The sequence below is a fragment of the Mustela nigripes genome, chromosome 13 (assembly GCF_022355385.1).
Source record: "Mustela nigripes isolate SB6536 chromosome 13, MUSNIG.SB6536, whole genome shotgun sequence".
NCBI lineage: Eukaryota > Metazoa > Chordata > Mammalia > Carnivora > Mustelidae > Mustela > Mustela nigripes.
The window spans coordinates 35,761,164-35,784,084 of NC_081569.1; the positions used below are offsets into that span (position 1 = coordinate 35,761,164).

A 22,921-nucleotide genomic window follows, 5' to 3' on the forward strand; every position below is an offset into this window, starting at 1 on the left:
GAGTCAGCTGGGACATGATGGATTTAAAACTTTTAACAGTGATCTGATCGTGATTGGATAAGAACCCAGTGTGTTTGTTATAAAAATAAACTCCTGGTATAAAAAGAAAAAAACCCTATAGTGTCATCCTCTAATCATCTGGTTCCATTTCCCAGAGATAATTATCAGTCTTACAAATTCCTAAGAACTTCCTCTTTTATGTATCTTTTTGTTGGCATAGGTAACAGGAGCAAATTAAATATTCTGGGATGTTATTTAGCTTGAGTTAGAGTTACTATGGTAGCGTGCCCTTATTCAGTCCTCATTTCCCACAATTTTAGTAACCTGCACCAACCAAGATCCAGAAGCAGATGATCCCCTTTCTGACCTATCCTCAGGTCAGTAGTAGCCTAACACCACATCACAATGCCTCCGTCATTTGCCATACTTCATCTTATCACATAGGCATTTTTATCGTCTCATATCATCGCAAGGAAGATGGCTACAGTACAATAAGAAATGTTGTGACCACATTCTTTTAACTTTTATTACAGCCTGTTACAATTATAACTATTAATAGTAATAGTAATAGTAGCTAATAGTAATACTAATACAGCTATTAATAATAGCTGTTACTATTAAGCTGTTATATAGCTGTTAAGAGTATAGGGTTCTGTACTACTGGCAGTTTTAGGCATCCCCCAGGGGTCTTGGGATGTATCCCCTGCAGAGAAGGGAGGACTGCTGTATGTGAAGTGAAGGTGTGTGAATTCCTATGAACCCAGGTTCATAGGAGGTCTTTGTTCTCTTGGAAATTACATGAGGCCAAAAGATCTCCCTAAGTGGTTTACAGAACAGAAGAAAACTTGTGTTCACAGAATCTTCAGTAATTGGGAGAGGGGTCTCACATTTCAGGTTAGATGATGCTTACATTACAGTGTGCTGCCTATCCCATTCTGAAGCTTGCTCATTCTAGGGTGGATCCTTGCAGTGAGAATTGCATCTGCATTATTATTTGTACATAGTTATGTAGACTTGGTAGACAGCAGCTACAGGATCTTGTTACCTTTTTTAAATACTGAAGAAACCATACTGCTTCCCTGTAAGTAAACTGTGAATCCTAAGCTTCTCTTGTGGCACAGACTAGCACTGCAGCTGTAATGTATTTCCATCTCTCCCTTTAACAGCTCCAGTTTCTGCAATTCTCTGGAGAATGTTCAGTGTCAGACAGTTTGAAATCCCTGGAAGTCTTCAAATCCAAGTCTGTTCAACTGTTCCTTCTTTCCTCCTCTTCCCAGCATTTTCTGTGTATTTTTTCCCCAAATAATAGGGAGATTCAGTTCTCTCTGAAAAGATCCATCCTACTATCACCACAAAGAAAATATAAAATAAAAGCATTACCTAATTTAAGACTCCATCGTACTGAACCAGATGGAAATACAAGCACATTTTCTTCCAGCATTCTACCCAAAATGCCATTTTTACAGAATTTACCACCGTGCACTCCAGTTTTAGATCAGTCACCATACCATTGTATCCCTAATGCCCATTTTTAAAAAAGCTTTCAAGGAACATTTAGTGAGTGAAAAGACTGTGGATGAGTGAACATTTCACAAATGCAACCTGAAGAGGTAACACTTCATTTGAATATTCCTGAGGGCAAGTTGTCTTCTAAAGTGGCTTGCCAGGATAGGCTTTAATGTAGATTTTTGTAATCTGAGGCCAATAGGTATATTTAGTTTTTTCCCATCTACTCAGGAAAGCACAGCTCTTAAGCTTGCTGGTCTATTAGTTCTGTGACTAGAATTATTACAGATAAGAGAACTCCTGGAATCCTATTTCAATTCTAATAAAACTCAAATAGTTCTCAAACTTTAGTAGGTTCCTTATTTTACCATAGCAAACATAAATTTAGATATATTGTACATGTCGGTTTAGTTTTCTTGATCTTCCTGCATTTTTTACCACACTTTTTAAAATGTGCTTTGGCTAATCAGCTATTTCTAGTAGTAGTAACGAGAGAGATGTGTGATATTCCAACTAATGAATAGAATGAACTATAGGTAATGATATCTAAAACATTTCCTAGAGGAATGAAATTCTAAGATTTCTTGGCCAAATTTGGTTCGGCTATCAAGTAAGTGGCAGGTATCAGATGTCTTGGAATAGATGAAGTTATTTTATTATTTTCAATTATATATTACTTATGTACAATATATTATTTATAATCTTCAAAGCAATGAATAGAAATAAAAGAAAAGCGATAAAGGCACCATACCTAATTAAGATATATTTAAGTGTACAACAAAAGGTATCTTTAGTTTTTCCTAAACTGAATGTTAATATATACTTTTTAAATTTATGACAATGGTAAGTTGAAAGAATGAGTGTCTTCAGACAATGTGAAGTGTTATGCCTCAATAATGGCTCTGTGATTAAAGGAGTGAGACTGATACAAAGCGAAGGTCAAGCAAAGCTTTATTTCTTGCCAAGCATCAAGAATCAGACCTGCCGTCAAATAGACGGGTCGGGGCCGCCCCTTACAGAGAGGACCACCCCTCCCTGCTTTCCAGACTAACTTGTATGGAGCAAAGGCCTTGGGGTTGGACCTGGCCACACACAGGTGACTGATTGAATTACAATTCACCCCACGGTAGCCATAGAAACTAGCCCACCACCAAATTAGCTAGAAGACAGTAAGTGCCCCCCACTGACTGGATGTCTCCACCTGGCCTGACCCACCCTTGTATTTGAGCTTTCTTACCTGAGGCTGGTTTCCAGGACTTGTTTTTAAGTAAGTCCCCTGGGGGAAAGGGAGCAGGGACAGTTTAAGGGTTAAAAAACAATGTTATTGTTTAACCTCAATGGAAACCTCTGGCTATAAAGTAGGTCCTTACATGAAGTACTAGATGTAAATCAAGTAAATTACAGGTCTTAATTTACTCCTGTTTTTGAAATAGTCCCTCCTAGGCCAACTTCATGTTAGTGTCCTTAAATGGGAACAGTTCAAAATTAATTTTATTCATGTTATTTTCAGTGATTGAGCCAACCTAAAACAGCTGAAGCAGTCAATTAGGTGATGATCATGGAAAACAGTGCCTTAGCCCTGGTGGGAATTAGTGCTAAAATTCCAGGCAAGCCACAGACTGGATCCTGGATACCCAAATTCCATGAAATTCCATGAAAACAGTATATGTGGGGTATGAATAAAATGTCAAGTTCATTAATAAGCTCATTCTTTTCCAATGCAAAGGCCTGTTTTTTTTTTTTTAAAGATTTATTTTTATTTTTATTTATTTGACAGAACACAAGTAGGCAGAGAGGCAGGCAGAGAGAGAGGAGAAAGCAGGCTCCCTGCTGAGCAGAGAGCCCGATGCGGGACTCGATCCCAGGACCCTGAGATCATGACCTGAGCCAAAGGCAGCAGCTTAACCCCCTGAGCCACCCAGGCGCCCCAAAGGCCTGTTTTTTTAAGGGTATTTTCAATAGATCCTTATATGCTCATTATCAGTGGCTACTGCTGGGGAGGAGGACTATAGGAAGGGGATGGGAGACTTTTACTTTTCATTTATTCTATTCTGCTTGGGGTTTTTGCCACATGCAAGAATAACTTTTACAAATTTAAAAATAAGTTGTTCAACATCTCCAAATTGCCCAACACTACAGTAAAAGAAAAGACATACTTCTTTCAGAAGAAGATACCCATGCCACCATACATACAGTAACTTCTGAAAATCTCCCAGTGGTGTATTTTTCTCAGAGGATACTCTGCCACATATGTACACAATCCATTGTTAGCGCTTGGGAGATTAAAGAGAGGAGACAGACAAATGATCTATGTACCAGGATAAGCACTGGACGTACGTTTTTTCCTAATACTTGGAAAAGTTACTGTTACCCCATTTGCAGATGAGGAAAATAATGCTCAGCAAAGTAAAAGAAGACACCTGTGCCAGGGTTAGAATTCAAATCTGGGTCTGTTGGACTCCCTAGCCATTCTTTTTCCTCTATCCTTCCATTCTTTTTTCCAAGAAAAATGTCAAGATCTGAGGACAATGACAGCGAATAGAGAAATTATAAAGATGACATATTGCTTCTTATTTGTCCATGACATTATTTCAATTTGTGCTACTTCCATTAAGGTTTATAAATGTATTTGCAGTTAACGTTTGCTTAGCTATCCTAAAGCAAGAATGCCAGTATTATAGTTCATGTCTGTCTTCATACAGGGTACTCACTAAACCACCTGAAAACATGGAAGAAACCAGCACTCAGCTTCCTGTTTTTATCGAATATGCTCCTTGCCCTGTATACTGGTTTAGTTCATCAACGAGGTACTCTTGATGTCATGACTCATGTTCAAGAACTCTGTTACAATAAACCAAATAAATCTTCAGCTTCAGTATTTATAATGATGCCTTGCCACTCTACTCCTTATTATAGGTAATAGAAGTTGTTCCACTACATGCTATTAAGAAAATGAAACTACTTAAAAATTCCTTTCAGATTCCTGAGTTTACTTGATAACTGTTCAAATGACTTAAGAAATCTGAAACTTTATCCATATTCACTGAATTTTAAAAGCCATTTAAACTATGTCAATGAAAATCATATACAACTTTTAAGTAAGCTTTATTTTAAAAATGTGACATATTTAAATGATCTACTATAAAATAGTATAATATAAAATATTTTGTAGATCATTTGAAGGTAACCATAGTAAAATTGTTATCATTGAGCTTACTATAAATCTTTGTAATACATCTTCCATTTTTAAAACTTTGAATTAAACTCAAAACACTAGATTCTACTCCAGATTTACTGCTGGACTGCTTCCCTGGTCTTATACTAGTCTTTTTAAATCTCTTTATATTAGTTGTCTCACCTATAAAAATTAGGAAATTCAATTAGATGATATTCTAATGCCTGAATTACATATTTCTGAGAAATGCAACACTAAAACTGCCTTAACTATGCAGGACATTTCAAAAGAAATCCATTTGGGCCTGTGCTTCCAGTTGCCTACTAACAGAACATGAGCAAAGCAAATTGCTTTCCCTTAAAAAGCTCTACATCTACTTAGCCTGGCTTTAAACAGTCTGAAGTTAAATTTCCATGTGCACATTAACTACAACTAACATTAACATCAACTATCAAAGCTGCTATCATTTTAAGATAATTTAACACTTTTGGAATACTCAACTGAATCATTAATGCCAATCATTAAAACATAATTAGAAAGTTGGGACTGCCTAGCAAAAGCCACAGGTTAGATGTAAGACCCAAGTATCCCTTCAAATTGAGGTTCACCTCCTATATAAAAAAAACTAGAGGTGAGAGTGGGATATTCACTCTTCCTCTGTGCTCACATTAGCAGTAACAATGCAGAGAACAGGAATTCTAGAGGCATAGAGATGCTTTCCATACATGGCTGTATAGTTGATATCTTAGGTTTTGAGTAGTTCACCAAGTTCTCCTCTTATATTTTTCAAACTGCACAATGCAGCAAAAAAAGTCTCCTTCAGAGTAGAAGACTTAGGACTTTTCTCGTCTTGTTTTGGTTTTCTCCCTGAAGCAAGACCTTCCTCTCCTAAATTATACAAGCCATGAAGTGTTAGGTCTTGTGTAAATTTACTCTGTATGCAGTTCATAGATAACATAAACCTTTATCACGTGTTTATTTTTCCTTAGGCAATTACAAACATGGCTTTTGCAGGACCCAAGTAACTGGCTTAAATTGTCATAATTCCATCAATCCATCTTTTTTACACACAGTCTAGTCTTTCTATGCCACAATAAAACCATTACTCAGTGAACATATGTTGCTCTCTATTACTAAATCTTATTTATATAAATACAGAACAACAACAACAAAAAAAAACCCCACACAGCAACAACTTATTTAAGGATGTGAAAGGGAAGAGAGCAAGAGTCCTTTCTTGTTCATGAAGTTTTCTACCTTGCCAGTTAAGCCCATGGGGAATTGTTCTCTTATTAAGAAGTCACCCACTTCATCCCAAAGGCCCCTTCCATTCCTGGAAAAGCATACTGATGTTGGAGAATTCAAAGTCTCCCACACTGCTGACTTCCTATCCCACCTTAAAGTGGAGTTTCATGCTTTAGTTTGGACTTGAAGGTTATGCTGCTGCTGCATAGGCACATGGTATAACAATCCTATTGTCCATCTTTGAGAAAACTACATTAAAATCTTGCTTCTTCACCTTAATGGGACTCAGCGGAGATTTAGGCTTCACATTTTGTTATGTGAACATGGTAGGTCTTGAGAGTAATTGTTAAACTTTCACCCTTTTTAACTTCTTGTAACTATTATGGTAACTTTCTCTTCACAGCCACGTCCACTACCCACTTCCAATGAGATTTCTCCAGTGTCCCCCAGACCTGACTGGAAAAAGTCAGTACCTTGACGAAGCAGATATATTCTATCTGAATCCCTTAAACTGGCTAGATAAAGAGTTTCACAATGATTCAACATTGCCTACTCACTTGATCATCTTCAGCATTTTAGAGGAGGTAAGGTAATATGAAAAAGGGGAAAAGTCACTATTTTACCTCTGGTTTAGCACTTGGGTAAACAGACAACTTTTTTATGGTCTCTTTCAAGCCCCATATTTTGTAATTGGTTCTTTCCTCTGGTCAATATCCATCCCAGTTCTATAACTATCAAGATATATATGTTACTTACCGTGAGTTAATTCTTTTATTAAGAAATTATATTGCTTTGGGGCACCGGGGTAGCACAGTTGGTTAAATGTCTGATTCTTGGTTTCGGCTCAGGCCGTGATCTTATAATTATGATCCCAGAGTCATGAGACTGAGCCCCGTGCTGGGCTCTGTGGTGAGTTCAGAGTCTGCTTAAGATTCTCTTTCCCTCTCCCTCTGCGCCCCCCATCTGCTTGCATACTCTCTCACTCTCTAAAATTAATTAATTAAAAAAGAAACTATAGTTTTATTAAGAAAAAAAGTGGTAGAGGCACAAATCAGGTCATTCTAAAGTTCTTGAAACAGTACTCAGAAAATGTAGCCTTTATTTACTTAAACATTTATTTACTTCTAGGAAATAAGCACTTTCCTAATTTCAAGCAACTATGAGAGAACTGCTGTGTTCTTCCACACTCACTTGCCAGAAGGTCGAACTGGAAGTCACATATATGTCTATGAACGGAAATTAAAAGGGACATTCAACAAAAGATGAAATTCTGAACTGTGTTTAAATCTTTCCTAAAGCTCAGATGGGTAGCTCAGATGTTAAGCGGCAGCCTTTAGCTGATCCCAGGGTCCGGGGATCGAGCCCTGCATTGGGCTCCTGGCTCTGCTGGGAAGCCTGCCTCTCCCTCTCCTACTCCCCCTGCTTGTGTTCCCTCTCTTGCTGTCTCTCTGTCAAATAAATAAATAAAATCTAAAAAAACAAAACAAAACAACAACAAAAAAAAACTTTCCTAAAGAAACAGACATTGCTGGGTAGAGATATTTAGATGCTGCATAAATATGCCTGTAAACACTGGGTAAGATTCGTGGAACTAGCAAAAACCACTGGAATTGCTTTACCAAATATTACTACTGAGGAAATGTATGAATAAATATCACAAAGTATAAAAATTTTAATACAAATACCAGATTTTAAATAAAGACCTTTAGTTTTCCTCATGGTGTAGTTTTATTGTTTCTCCCACAATATTCAGATGTGCAAGAAATTTCACAAGAGAACAAGTCAGCAAGCTCATAGGAAGGCAGCATATTCTTCACAAGTCAACGGGCTCTTGAACCCACAAAAAGACAAGAAGCAAGTGTAAGATTATAAAATGTTAAAAGATGAAATTCCATCACAACGTATTTTTTTCAAGCTCTACTGCAAATTTAACACAAATGTCAGTGTTAATTACACTTTGTCATAGGATTTGAGCTTGCTTTAAGCTCATACACTGAAAGGAAGACATTTCATGCACAAAATATGTTGCATGCCCAGCTTCCTTAAAACTACAGTTGAACATTTCCAGTGCCAAAAAAAAATTCAGCAAAGCTAAACTACAAGGAAAATGCAAGTTAGTAAGCTTTTACTTGATGCTTCTGAGTAATAAAGTCATCAAACTGATACTTAGAAATGACAGAAAGACATTATCTTGATAATTTCATTTTAGTTTCAACACCAAACATTGTAGAAAGCATCCATGTTTCTGTTACCATTTTCTAATTTAACTTAATCATGATGATCAGTATTTAGGGTCAAAAGGTAACTGCCCCAATTCTATTTCAAGATTTGCCATGTGTCTTCCATTAGTGCGACCATATTTATGCCATTTACCTTCCCTTTTATAAGGTTGTGGCTGAGGGTGCTTCTGCTCTTGTTTTCGATGCCTGGAGTTTTCAATATTTACCATACGTTGCTTTTTATCTGGTCGACTGAAAGCAGTAAACACATTTTTCATCTATGTTAGCGTTAAATTTAAACAAGACACAATCTTAATGTTTTTCTCCATTAATCTATTATCTGAACACTCTGAAAAAGGATGTTAAATTAATCTGAAGTATAATCCTAACACAACCAAACCAAAAAGATTCAGTATTATACTTTCATCCTACAGGGGAAAAAAAAAAAAAAAAAAAAAAAAAAAAGACATACTATAGTGGTAAAAAGGGGAAATACTCAACAGATAAATAGAAATGTGACAATAAAATAATGAGATGTGTTTCCATTTTTTCTCCTCTAGTTTAAAATCAATCTCTTCCCAGTGGCTTCATCCCTTACATGTATGTATAGATATCTTACAAACTGAAGAATATGTATACATCTCTTACAAATTAAAGAAAGTTTCTTTTTCTATAGCCACAGCCCAAGGTATGTATATACTGCTTTCCTCAAACTCCATATTATCAGGCTACTTCTGTCACTACTTCACTGAAACAGTCCATAATGCCATTCACGGCCACCCAATTCACAACCATGAAATCCAGCTTCCTCTTTGTTTAAAGCATTTGAGACATGTATATATACTCCTTTCACTTGAGATGATCTTTGGATTTTCTTGCCATCACATTTCAGTATTCTTAAGCCTTCTTTCTCTACAACCCCGTACGTGTTAGTGTGCCCCAGGAGTCTGAAAATACCACCCAGCCTAGATGATCTACACACACACACACACACACACACACACACACAATCTGGGCTAGAAGGAGTCCTATAACTAATGGCCAACTAATTCTTTCAATTTGGCTGTTAACAGATACCTACAAGCACAATTCTCATTTCCAATTCCCCTAACCCAAAACCTCTGGTATCCCTATCTTAGTGATGCCACTATCCAACTAGTGACCCAAACCAGAAATCTGGTACTGTTACTTTCTACTTCTCTTTCACAAGATATACCACCAATTTTACTTATATTGTTCAAATCTGTCTCCTTCCACTCCTATTACCCTAGTTCAGATAGTTCAGATACTCATCAGCTCATGTCTGTAATTTTTCAAAGACCACCATCTAGCTTTTAGCTTCACTCTTTCCAACCAACATTTCAGACTGTTGTCAGTGATCCAAAATGCAATGAGGCAAGTCTTTTAGCATAAAGAGATCCTTCAGATCTTCACAAAAGATCTGTATCTTTTCATACCCCAGCACTACCTTGCCTCCTTAAAGTGTCATGTCTTCATATCTCCAAATATAGTTCTGAGTAGAATGTCCTGCTCTGCTTAGCAAATTCTCATTTCTCCTTCAATAACCAGTTTAAAGAAGTTCACCTCAAAGACCACCTCACTCCTGAAACTTTCCCAAACATCTCCAGGCTGAGGCCACCACACACAATGTGCCTCCAATACCTCTATTTAATGTCTTATTGTTACCTAACTCTCCAAAAGCTTGTGAGCTCCTTGATGGCAAGAATTTTCCATGTTTTGTCAGGGCAGCCTCACAATGTTTTGCTCATTTAGGTACTATATAGTTAAAGACTAAAGACATCAGAATCAGTCTCATTATTTTATAGACACATTACATTTATTCAAAAAGACATATATAACTAACTCAAAGATTAAAAAATAAAGCTAACATTTGAAGATTAGGCAAGTTTCATGTTACAGAATATAAAGCTGATAAGCAATTGATAGTTATTTTTAGAAATTATGTATATAAAGCACATACATTATAACTTGTGACTTACTAAGTTTGCCCTACCTTTATGAACAATAATTGTGTAATAACCATATTAAGTATAGTTTAGTTGGTAAGTGGAATAGACAAAGAAGTGGGCCAATCCAAATTGTTACATATGAGCTCTTCCAATTTCAGAGTGAACTCTGTACTGTTCACCCAAGCTTCCCAAAGTGAGTAAATAAATAAAAGATGAAAGAAAAATCATTTCACTTAAGATGATTACCTTTTCATATAAACTAGAATGAAAAGAAACGAGCTAAAATAGGATTTACATATCCTTAACTCATTTTTAAGGCAGAATTTAACCATTTGCTCAAGTCAAACTGATTATATGAAATTTTCAGTTTGAAACGGCTATTAACTTAAAATTGTTATCTTTTGACTTAATTTATTCTAAATTCTCTGGCAATAAGGTACTTTTACAAATTGCACTTTTTTTCTTTACAAAAAGTACTTTAACATTCCAAGATGTTAACATGATTAAATTTGCTACCCAATCTATAAATGTCAAAAGCTATTATAATAACATGGTGCTATGTAAACCGACCTGGGTCCATATGGAGGGGAAAGAGTGTGACCAAAGAAGTGTCTATATATATATCCATCCAACTTCTCAAACACTCCATCATTATCTACTTGATATTCCTTCATGTCTTTAAGATAATCTTTAACATCATTAACAAAGTCAGTGAAGAGCTTCTGATCATGTATAAAGACACCATTTAGGAAAAACTTATTGATGAATTGATCAAGTTCTTTCCAGTGATGAAAACTATCCAGTTTTTCTAATAAATACCTTTCAATTAACTGTCTAAACTCATCTATCCCTACAGGATTCAACATTTTCATATTAAAAAGGTTAATGGATTCCTGTTGAGCACATTCAAATACACCAGAACAAGATTTTCTGAAAGAATCATAATTTTCACTACAGTCATGCTCAGCACTGCACTTCTGGGAATTTGTATTTTTTCTAAATTCTTCAAAGTGAGTTGGCTTTTCTTTCCTTCCCTCTCTTTGCGTAGTAGGGCCTTTATTCTGGTTTTGTGTACGTGCCTTATACTGTGGATGTAAATATTCACTAAAAACTGTTGATTTTTTCACTGCTTCTTCTTTTGTGGCACTAAATCTTTTATTGCCCTTTTCATCGAAGATATTCTTGGTGGTATCTTTGAAATGCCTGAAAGTGGATTTAACTGAATCTGAAAATTTTTTCAGATTTTCTTTCACAGCTTCTTTTGCCTGTTTAATTTTTTCTTTATGATGCCTCACAAACTCCTTGGTAGAATTCTTCATGGCATCAAATGTTTCCTTAACTGAACCCAAAAATGTTTCCTTTGATTTATTTTTAGCCCTGTGGTTTCCTCTGCTCCCTTTCTTTTTTCCATCGGTTTCTTGTTTTGCATTTTGATCTTTTGCCTCAATATATAGTCTTTCCCACAAATCAGAACGCTGCTGTTCAAAGGTTAGCTTCTGCTCCAGTTCAGTAAGTCTTTCCCGTAGGACTTCTATTTCCTTTTTTTCAGTCAATACATTGGGAGAGTCTGGGTTGCCATATGACTCACTAGAGCTTAACTGCTGGAGTTCCACCTTTAAAGCCATAGTTACTAGTCGTTCTCTCTCCAGTTCCGTCCTTAGCGTCTTTGCTTCTGCCAAAAGAGTTTCCCTCTGATTAAGGAAGCTGTGTGTCTTCAGCTTTTCTTCTTCCAGATGCTGCTTAAGTTTCTGATTTTCTGTAACTAATTCAGTACCTGTTCCTTTATCTTCCAATATCCTAATCTGTTCTCTTAGTTTCCTTAACTCTTCCTGTAATAAAGATAAGGCTTTTTCTTCCTTCTCCAGAGATATTCTTAAATGCTGATTTTCTGTATCAAGGTTCTTTTTCTGAGTTTCAAAAGCCATCTTCTCTTCTTCAGTAAGGGCCCAACATCTTGCAAGATTTTCCTTCAAAGACTAAGTTTTTTGAAAGAGAAGAAAAATGTCAAATGCTTTATTTAAAAGTTCAATTCAAATCTTCAAAACATAACCCTAGGTAACCAATACTCATAACATTTTTAGTATCTTCTTCTGCAGAGACTATCTTTTATGCAGTATATATATTTATATTTATAGAGTGTATATATATGTATTTCAATACATAAAAGTCAGAAAATACAAGGTTCATTTCTAAAAATAGAGCTAGGGATACTTCTCATTAGTGTTTATTAGTGACTAATGATTATTTCCCATATAATTATATGAAAGACTAATGGTTTCTCGGCCCACCTACAAGTCGGGAGAAAAGGAGACTGGTCTATCTTTGGACAACAGAACTCCAATCTCTCCTGAGAAGTCTCCTAAAGAGAATTTAGGCAGGACTAAAGGCTTCTCTGACCCTTGGGTGAAAGAGATCATCTTTTATAAAAGGGAAAATTATAGCTAGAGATGACTTAAGGATTTAAAAAATTCTATTTATATTCTCTGCACTCTTTGAAAGGAAAACATTTCAACAATCTTAGTTCTATATGAAGTATCTTCAACCTGTGCAAATTTACATCCCAAAGTAAGTTCAGGTAAGTCGTCCTAGTTCTCTCAGCACTACTTAGAGGACTCAATCTTCGTAACATTTATAACTAATTTCTCCAATTTCAAATCATTTTCTGAAGAGACTATCACCAGATTAGCAATATAACTCTGAAATCAGCACCCTTGAAAGAGAGGAAACCATGTTCAATTAGGTTTACGATATTTTGCTGCATTTCAAAGTAATTTTGAATATCTTTTTCAACTACGTATTAGAAACAAAATTTCACAAAAACAGCAAGAAACTAAACAACATGCTTAAATAGGCTAATAGAGCATTATCCAGTCAGTTAAAATACCTTATAGATAAATCAGCAAATGATAAAATTTTGCTTAATTTAAGACATTACCATTATCCCATTTGAATCAGACCAGAAAATCAGATATACAGAAACAAAAGAAAAATGTCCTTTAGGAGAATGACAGTATTTCCACTTGAAAAATAACTATCTGAAATGAATGGTTCACTATCTGGTTCATTACTCTTTAAAAAACAAATAAAAATTTAAAATTTCACAATAATCAGAGGTGCCTGGGTGGCTCAGTTGGTTAAGCGTCCAACTAGATTTCGGCTCAGGTCATGATCTTGGGGTCCTGAGATTAAGCCTTGAGTTGGGGCGGACACTGGAGCCTGCTTGGGAATCTCTCTCTCCCTCACCCTTTACCCCCCACCCAGCTTGTACTCTCTGCCTCTCTCTAAAGAAATGCTTTTTTAAATTTCATTATAATCATTTCATCTACTCTCCATATGTAAAAGGAAACAAGTTTCATGTATCCAACAGAAGTGGATCATGAAGTAGTACAGACTAATGTAGCATTATCTTTAAATGCAAGAGCACAAGGGACCACAGAATGACTGGAGGGTATGTTCTGCATTCAGTAAACTCCATAATCTTAAAGTGCCTGGTAAGTAAATCTCAGGCAGGTCTCCCATGAAGATTTTCAAAATCCAAACCACATTTAATAGATGGAGCTAAAAGGCCTGCCAAGAACTGACTCAGGAAGATCTACGTAGGGTCAGTCTCCTAAAAGCCAACATCATCCTACAGAACCAGAAACCACGGTGGTAAAGAAGAAAATGCCTACTCTTTTTATAACATCACTTGATCAAGCTGGGGAAAACTACACTATTTACAAATAACTTCAGTAGTCCCTGCCTGAAAAAATAATCCAGATATCAAGTGGGATTCTGTCTTCTAAAGAAATATAATCATAACCCTGTAAGGGGTACATAAATTGTGAGGGAAATTTGGGGGAATGGAAGGAAAAAGGAACAGTTTACTTTTCTACTGTGAATTTATCTACAAGCCCTATATCTTTCTTATGAAGAACCAGAGAGGAGACCAGCTATTACACTGGTCCTCATAAACCCACATAGGTGTTAAGGAAAGCACAGTCCTGCTGGTGTTAGGTGAGTTTAGGAAGGCAAGTGTAACATGCTGTCTCTTCCATCAGGCCTAACAAGAAACCAAAGAAAAAGGACCCACTGATTATTTCCCTTGATCAAGGAAAGATCTTAGAGAGGGACTACAAACTCTTTTTTCACTGAAAATGTTTTGCTAGTTCTGTAAAAATAATGTTAATAACAATGTTTTCTAATACTATTAATTTAAAATGATGTTAATTATAGTAACTAGAAATAACACCCTTGAAGTCAGATAAATTCAGCTTTGCCAATTGCTAACCTTGAAAAAGTTAACTTTTTTGAACCTCTTTCCCATCTATGAAATGAAGCTAATACTTCCTTAATTCACAGGCCTGTGGTGAGCAGTAAGAGAAGTACTGTATGTGAGGTACTCACAGCAGTGACTAGGACACAGTAAGGAATCAACAATTATTATAATATTATTACTGCCTCACTAATCTGCTTTGTACTTTTATCTGAACAATCCAATAATTATTGGCTAACAATTCTTTCTTAAGAAAGTTTGTTAGTAGTACATACCTTATAATCTATAAAAGATTCTTGTTCCTGTTGACATTGGGAAAGATAATCCTTCATATCATTCAATTCATCTTCATGTATCTTTCTGACTAACTGCTGACGCTTCTGAATCTGAATTGTGCCTGAAAAAATGTGAAAATTTTTGTTAGGGATACACACACACACAACACACACACACACACACACACACACACACAAAACAAACATTATAATGACCAAACATATAATATATATAATACATAAAACATAAAATAAAACATTTAATCTTTATATATTTAATTAATTAATCTGGATAGGATCATTTTCTTCAAGGCCAGCATTTCACAGTTGTATAAAAACTCTTATTATATAAACAAAAGAATAAGTAAAATCTCATGGTGTCATTCAACAAGTAGTGGCAGATGAATGTTAATAAAAATCAGTCCAAGGTTAATGTATATTTTTTAATTTAGCATACACCCTGGGACGTTTAAGCACTTCACTATCCTTTTGACTAAAACAAGCCAGCCTATGTTACCCTTAGGGAAAAAAAAAGAAAAAAAAAACTTAAAAACTTATACACTGTTTCTAATCTTACGATATCGAGGGCACTCAACTTTGTTGTTTTTGAGAGATTGTTGAGGGACATAAAGTGTTGTCTTCAACGGGGAAAGGAACCATAGAATGTCTTCAACGGGGAAAGGAACCATAGAATCTATTCATAGGATGTAAGTCAATAAGGAAAAATAAAAACGTCTATCTTTTTCTCAGTATATTTTGCCTAGTAAACAATGTTACACAGCCCAAAAAGTACAAGGAAAATAACTGCCTGTGATTACCCACCATTCTCACAGCCAAATCATTTACGAGTTCTGCATTAGTTAGGTCTGTACTAGAGTACCACCAACCTCATCCCTGCAGTGGTAAAGTCTTAAACCAACTAGGAGTCTCTATATTTTAACCCTAAAAACCAAAATGTTAATTTGCCAAGACATGCTGTTCACATGCTGCTTGCTACATGCCTCATGCATGAGAGAAAGGAAAAAAAAAAAAAACACAACAACACTGAATCAAAAAATAAGGCAAAAGGCATTTGGCAACCTTGACCTTAACATCTACCAAGTGACATATTATTACTATAACATAGGATTTTGCAATGAAAGTTTACTATGTCTTCCCCTACTGCTAAAAGAAGCTAACTTTCAATTTCTTTGATAATCTTGAAAAACACTAAGGAAAACTTTTGCCAAATCACAAACAACTGTTACCAGCTATCATATTCTTCTGTTAAGATTCATTTCCTCTCTTTCAATTTTTGAATTTACAAATGCATGGTAGATTTGTCTCAATATTACTCAAAAGAATCTCAGATTTTTTTGAATGCTGAAAATTCATTTGCATTTCCCACAATAACAGAAAACCTCTCTTTTCAAACTGCTGACAGGATGAATTCCTTTACCCGCTGGAAAATAACCTAAAACTACGTGTTGAGATCTCGATTTGCCCATGTTGGACAACTGTCTTTATGTGGCTTTTATTTATCTAATAACTATTGGTTAATAACTATTTTCTTTTTCCTACATCTTCAGCCACCTAACTATAAAGTGTTACCACCCAAGGTACAATCTTCGGCCTTCATGTCATGTATACCAATCTGCCTATCTTAATCATAAAAACCCAATTTTTGCTATCCCTGCTGTAAGATTTCTCTTCTGAGTCCAATCTTACCAGAGCTTCTTGCCAATACATCCAGCTGCCTGTTGGGTGCAATTCTGGGAACATCTTCATGAAAAAAATCGAACCGTAACACCTGCCCTAAACCATTTTAGAATAAAGTTGAATAAAAACGGCCAAACTGTGCTCACCATCATCTAGCAAAACTTTCCTAGAAACACCCCTAATTCCAAAAATAAAGCAGCTGGCATACTTCTTGGAATTTAAAAAATAAACCACTAATATCACAAGTTATGTTTTCCATTATTACTTCAGTGTCCCTTATTTCACTAACCTTTTCTCCACCCCGACCTTCACAATAATTGTCAAGACCCTGATCATCAACAGCAGGATTACAAACAGTCTTAACTGTCTTAATTTTTCTTATTCAATATGCCTCTTTGCACTTTTCCTCTAAAATTACCATGAGGTCACTCTATAAATCAAACTCTTACCTGGATTCCAAGATGTTTTACAACATTACACCAACCCATGTACTAAAATGTTTTACTCCACAATTTCTCTACTCTGCTGTAGTCCAGTCAGTCTTCTCCTTGCTCCCAAACCCAGCAAAGTTTACTTTCAGGTTGTCAGGTTCTCAATTGCTGGAATGCTCCACTTTCCTTCCGACTAGCATAAATGTTAAGACTAGACCCTGCTCAAATCCTACCACCTTCAGGATGACTCAGTAAGTATAGCTTTTGGGCTATAATTCTCTTTTCTGTGCTACATAGCTTAGCACCCAGATATATTCTGTTACAGTGTCTGAAGAGCAGGATAACCTATCAATACTTAAAGTCATTAATTCCATGAGAAAATCAAATCGACTGAACCTCACTGTTGATTTAGAATATGGATAGCCTACAATGTAAAGAAAGCATACGGAAGACAGGTGCTTCATACATGAAGATTTTTTTTTTTAACTTTTGTAAGCATTTTCAGAACCTGAAGGAGTAGCAAATACCTGTAATACACTGTTTTACTATCCTCAATCCTGTTAATTCTCCACTCCTTCTGGGATAGATCTGTTTCTCCAAATTTATAAAGAGCTGCGGTTGGCAAATGCCCTGAGTAATTCACTTAAATAGTATGTTTTTGTTCAATAATTAGTAAGCAAACAACTGATTATGGAGTATGCAATGACTAACTTCATGGTGCATGAGAAATTCAAACTGGTTCTGAAATCAACTCAAACGAGCTCTTTAAGTGTTGAGATCAGTGCCAGAATTAAGGGAAAAAGTGATGTCCTTTAAACAGTGACCCTGAAAAACTAACTGTTTTTATATGTTCGCTGAGTCAATCTCATCACCACGCAAAACTACTTCATATTACCCAGGCTTTTCATATTCCGAAAGGATAATTTTTAAAAGTACAGGAAAATGTTTTATTAGATATAATCATTGAAGTAAATTTTACAAGTAACCAAACACTTATTTAAACAAAGCAGCAATTTCTCAATTTTGAAAGCACTCCTCTCTACATGCTCCTTCTACAAAATACTTAAAGGTCATGCAATTGGTAGTTTTAAAGCAATCTGGATTAACATTAAATCACTGTCCACATTTTTTAGTAAGAAAAAAAGATCAAGATAAGACCTTCTCGTTTGTTAACTCCATGTTTACCTGTGGGGGAAAAAATCATTCTCAAAAATACGCTCATACATTTGTTTCAACTAGAAAATAAACAAAAGTATGCATATTACTTCAAGTCAAATCTCATTACAATAACCTTCAAGGAAGGATACAAATTATACTATCTCAGTATTAAATTCAAGCACGTATCCACCAGGAGTCTAAATGCTTATTTTTAGCAATATAAATTTAAACAAGAAGAAACATATTTTACTAACTCTGACTTTAAACAAATATTGTCTTGAGTTTCTTCTAACATTACACTATGTATGTTTTTAATGCATCCTTTCCACACATTAACAAAGGGTACATGTAACTCTTCAATTTTTGCATAAAGAAGACATTGTTGAAAGGAACTAACAAAACAGGAATATTCCAAAGTTAAATTGTGGATCATACCAGCAAAAAAACTTAGAAGTACTTCATGTATAGCAAACTGAAATTTGTAAAACTGACAAGATCTAAAACATCTGTTTAAAGTGTTTTTTTTTTTTCAAAATTTTAATACAGAGTGTGTGAATGAGCATGAAGTTTTCAGTTCTCAAACAGTCTCATCTTTATACAAAATGTTGAATATGACTCAATGGTAAGGCTCCCCAATGAAAAATTATACCACATGAAATTCCTTCCTCTTTTCATATAAGACACTTTTAAAGGGTTTAAAGATAATCAATATACATAAATATTAACAAGGAAAATAACAAGCAAAGTTTAGGGGCACCTGGGTGGCTCAAGGGTTAAGCTCAGGCAAAGAGGCCTTTCTGTCTGCCCTTCCCTGCCCCTCATGCTCTCTCGCTCTGTTATCGAATAAATAAAATCTTTTTTAAAAATTAAAAATTAAAAACATGGGTGGCTCAGTGGGTTAAAGCCTCTGCCTTCAGCTCAGGTCATGATCCTAGGGTCCTGGGATCCAGCCCCGTATCGGGCTCTCTGTTCAGCAGGGAGCCTGCTTCCCTTACTCTGTCTCTGCCTGCCTCTCTGCCTATTTGTGATCTCTGTCTGTCAAATAAATAAATAAAATCTTTTAAAAAAATTAAAAACAAAAAATAAACAAACAGGCATGCTAAATCACGAGAGACTGTGGACTCTGAAAAACAGTTTGGAGTGGCGGGGGTGTGGAAGGTTGGGGTACCAGGTGTTGGGTATTATAGAGGGCAGGGATTGCATGGAGCACTGAGTGTGGTGAAAAAATAATGAATACTGTTTTTCTGAAAATAAATAAATTGAAAAAATTTAAAAAAAAGGCATGCTAAAAATCCCTACATTTCTTAAGTAAATACCATCTAACGTAAGTGAAAATAGCTTTGTGAGAAAGGTAGCACTTTGCCCATTTTCCAAATGAGAAACCTGAGGCTCAAATAAACAGCAAGCTTTCCAAGGTCATATATTTAATGATGACACTGAAAACAGTTCCCAGAATTCCTCTCTTAGCAAGTGCCCATACACATGATTTGTTTACGTGTAACCAACTTTCAAATACTTACCATAGAAATGCCCAAATCCCATGCTGATTGCAATCACCAAAGCAAGTATAACACACTTATTCAGACCACTGCTGAACTGGCGTTTACACAGCTCCTTAGATGGGTCAGTTTCTTGTTCAGGGAGTTGCCGTTCTTCGGATTCTGAACTAGAAACAGTCTTCTTCCTTGCGCGGCGGCGTCTAAAAGCAGGACTAGGCTGATGACTGGTTTCATCACTACTTGATTCGTTGTCGCTAGGCTGGGATGAAAATACTATTTTAAAAAGAAAAATGTAAATATTAAAAATTTTAGAATAGCTTTTCCAATAAATATGATTTAGAATAGTCAATGCCATCCCTACGTGTCCTTTTACATAAGACAGCCAAAACCAAAAACAAACAACACAAAAAGAAACTCAAGTTTTCAAGTTTTTCAACATAAAACCAAAACAGAAAAGATTTCAACTGTGATACACAAGAATCTATTAATCATGTTCTGTGCCTTTGAGGGTTTATTTGGTTTTATTTTTTTAACTTCTCTTCTAGTTTACACTGTTAGAACAATCATTCTCATAGCCTATTAAATTTCTTTGCTATTACAGCCATAAACAGATACTGTTTCTAGAAAGAAAAAGAAACTCTCTTCTTTCAATTGCAAAAGGAGGTAATTTAAGCTCAACTGTTTAAGGAACACATGGAAGTATATGAACAGTTCCTACAACTTACAAAGTACAGTAACTACCAAAAGTTTTCTTGGGTGAATCTGGACCCTAGTTTCATTTCCATCCTTTGTGTCCATAATCAACATTCAAAGCACTATAGTTTAACAGGTTTCCAGAAGTCAGATGAGCCCTTCCCTTCGACTGCCACTCTTACTAGAAGGTTATTAATTTTACCCTCTAGTAAATATGTCAGCATGAGGAAGTGACACAACAGCTATCTCCGATATTAACGACTAGTCTGGTGCTGCTCCTTTATGAAAAGAACAGTAAAGAACAACAACAAAAAAATCCATAAGAAATCTCAAGTCCTGGAAATATATCCACTAAAAAAAAAATCACCTTCAGTTTTTTTAAATGTAGAACTTGTTAACACTGTTCTACCAATCAATAAACTACATATTGACACAGTAAGTTAGATGGCTCAGTAATAATTTCCACAGGCCAGTTATAAGGAAGAAAAAAAAAGGAACTAAAAGTAAGGATAAAATGTGAACCTCAATTTGATACAAACAGCTCCAAACAACAAACATCCATGCTTCAAAAAAGCAAAACAGTTCTTCAGAAGACAGGATATCCATGCCACAGGAAAAGTTGGTGACTTGGGTTAGGCAGTACTTTTTAAAGATGGGTCACAGAGGATCTGGTTAACTTTCACACCGACAACACCAAACACACAGACAGAAAGAACTACTGGATGAATGATTATTTCTAGTATTTAGTTATACAGATGCCACTGAGAGTTCTTTTGGTCATGACCCTTATGCCCATCATGTTTATCTGGTTATTCTTGATCACTAGTTTTTCCCAGATGCCGTCGCCTCAGCTGTGAGGTTATATTTCTTGGACAAAGAGAAAGAAAGGAAGACTTAAATAAAGCATTACATAACACAAAGGCATTCAAGATTATGGCTGGAGTATTTAAGTCAGACTTTCTGGCAGTATTAAGATGGGTAAACGTAAAAACAAACCATTTGTCAAAATTCCTTAAATAAATTTAATTCTATTGCCTTCATCATAGATTCTAAGTAAACAAGCCAGCCTAATCCATATTAATAAATTCATATCCTTATCTAATGCTTCCATCTTTTTTAACCCATATATCTAATAGCCAAAGTATTTCGATTTTTAAATTTCTTTCAAAACTTAATTTGGCCCATAGTCCAAGATGCAGGCAATGCAAAGGCATGCAATAAGCTTAGCCAGCTTTATTACAAGATCACTTTGAACACCTGTTTAGAGTATCACAGATGACAACAGTTATCTTTAAAGCACTAAGTAAATAGTAAATGTGACTAGGCACACTCAGCTCAAGAAAAGCTGATCAGATTTAGTCACACCACCTTGGAAAGCGAGTTGGCTAGGAACATGGTGTTTCAGCTGATCATCCCATCCCCTTATGCATTCAGGAATCTTCCACAGCTTCTCCCACCACCTTTCTTTTGTGAATAAACAGGAAAAAAGATGTATAAAGCTTTATTATAAAGACTAAAAAGGAAAAAGAGAATTGAAAATACTTATTTTAATTATCACTCAACATTGTTATTTGTGCTCCATCAAAATTGAACAATCACACCTTTAAAAAAAACATCTATGCAAATACAAGCTTTTCTACAACTACCAATTTTGCTTTCTTGGGGGAGACTCCAGTGCAAGGGAGTGGCTAGTATTCTTAAATGAACAAAAAGTATATTTCCACAAGAATTTAATTTAGAAGAAGAAACAACTTGGAATCCTACAGAGATGGAGAAGAAGGGAAAGGAAAAATCAAAATAACCAGGCAATGGGGAGCAGGGGATTAACAAACCAAAAAAATAGGAGGTGAGAGAGAACGTAGACTCTTTGCAACGGATTTATATATATAGTATTTTCAACATAATCCAAAATGCCATTTTTAAAAATTATTTTATATAACACTTTCTTTACTGAAATAATTCATTCCTTTAGGAGAGAGAGAAATGGATAAAAATACTCCTAGTAAAATATTTCTCTTAACTGAAACTGTAAAATTCCCAAGAAGTCCAAGTTCAGAAAGGAGATAAACACCAGAATAATGTGCTTTGAAGTATCCAAGTTCCTGAAAAAATTAAGTTTGTAGGATCAATTTCTTAAACATCTGCTTGGACCGTTCTGCAATACTCCTACTTCAATGTGACTACTTTTTCTGGCCCGTGAATATTCTCAAATTAAACCATCATCTATAGTCTTCCAAAAAAATAAAGGAAAGAAGGAAAAAAGAAGACTACTTGAAAAGAGTGTGAATCCTAGATTTAAACAAACAAAATAAAATTTGATAAACAAAAAAGATTCTAAAGGTCAATTTGTTAGTCCTTGTAATAAATATACTATGTAAACCATTCTGGCAAAGGCTGACCACTAAGAATGCCAGATCAGCATTCAAATACTTGAATCAAGTGTTTTTAAGCTCTTGTTTATAGCCAAACTGATATACTAACTGAAAATAACTTGCCATTAAATGAGATAGCTAAAAATCTTTACTTGACCTTTTATTAGCTTGAAGTGGAGTAACAGAAATTCCATTGTCTGATACTGGCAAATGTAAATATTAAAGAATGATAAACTCTAAGAAAATGATCTAAAATAAACACATCCTTATTTTTGAATCAAATTAGGATATTCTGGAATCACTAGCCGTGTTCCAACTTGTCTTTCTCTCAATTCATCCCTGAGTTACAAGTGTTCGTTATTAACTGTGTGTTAATAGGGCGCCTGGGTGCCTCAGTGGGTTAAGCCACTGCCTTTGGCTCAGGT

At 35.4% G+C, this 22,921-nt stretch overlaps 2 protein-coding genes across 4 annotated transcripts in view; one reads left to right on the top strand and one right to left on the bottom strand.

Annotated features, from left to right (window-relative positions):
* PIGB (phosphatidylinositol glycan anchor biosynthesis class B) overlaps positions 1-7,644 on the top strand; it is a 41,521-nt gene extending 33,877 nt beyond the window's left edge. For all 3 annotated transcript variants that reach the window (XM_059371961.1, XM_059371963.1, XM_059371962.1), the window contains 3 exons: positions 4,209-4,422; positions 6,330-6,510; positions 7,055-7,644. In XM_059371961.1, coding sequence (XP_059227944.1) covers positions 4,209-4,422; positions 6,330-6,510; positions 7,055-7,192 — 533 coding nt within the window. In that variant the 3' untranslated portion in view covers positions 7,193-7,644. The remainder of the gene's footprint in view (positions 1-4,208; positions 4,423-6,329; positions 6,511-7,054) is intronic.
* Positions 7,579-22,921, bottom strand: part of CCPG1 (cell cycle progression 1) — a 39,099-nt gene continuing 23,756 nt past the window's right edge. The window contains exons 6-9 of the mRNA XM_059371960.1: positions 19,453-19,704; positions 14,646-14,767; positions 10,686-12,091; positions 7,579-8,397 (exon numbers count right to left, since the gene is read on the bottom strand). Of these exons, the coding sequence (XP_059227943.1) occupies positions 8,208-8,397; positions 10,686-12,091; positions 14,646-14,767; positions 19,453-19,704 (1,970 nt within the window). The 3' untranslated portion in view covers positions 7,579-8,207. The remainder of the gene's footprint in view (positions 8,398-10,685; positions 12,092-14,645; positions 14,768-19,452; positions 19,705-22,921) is intronic.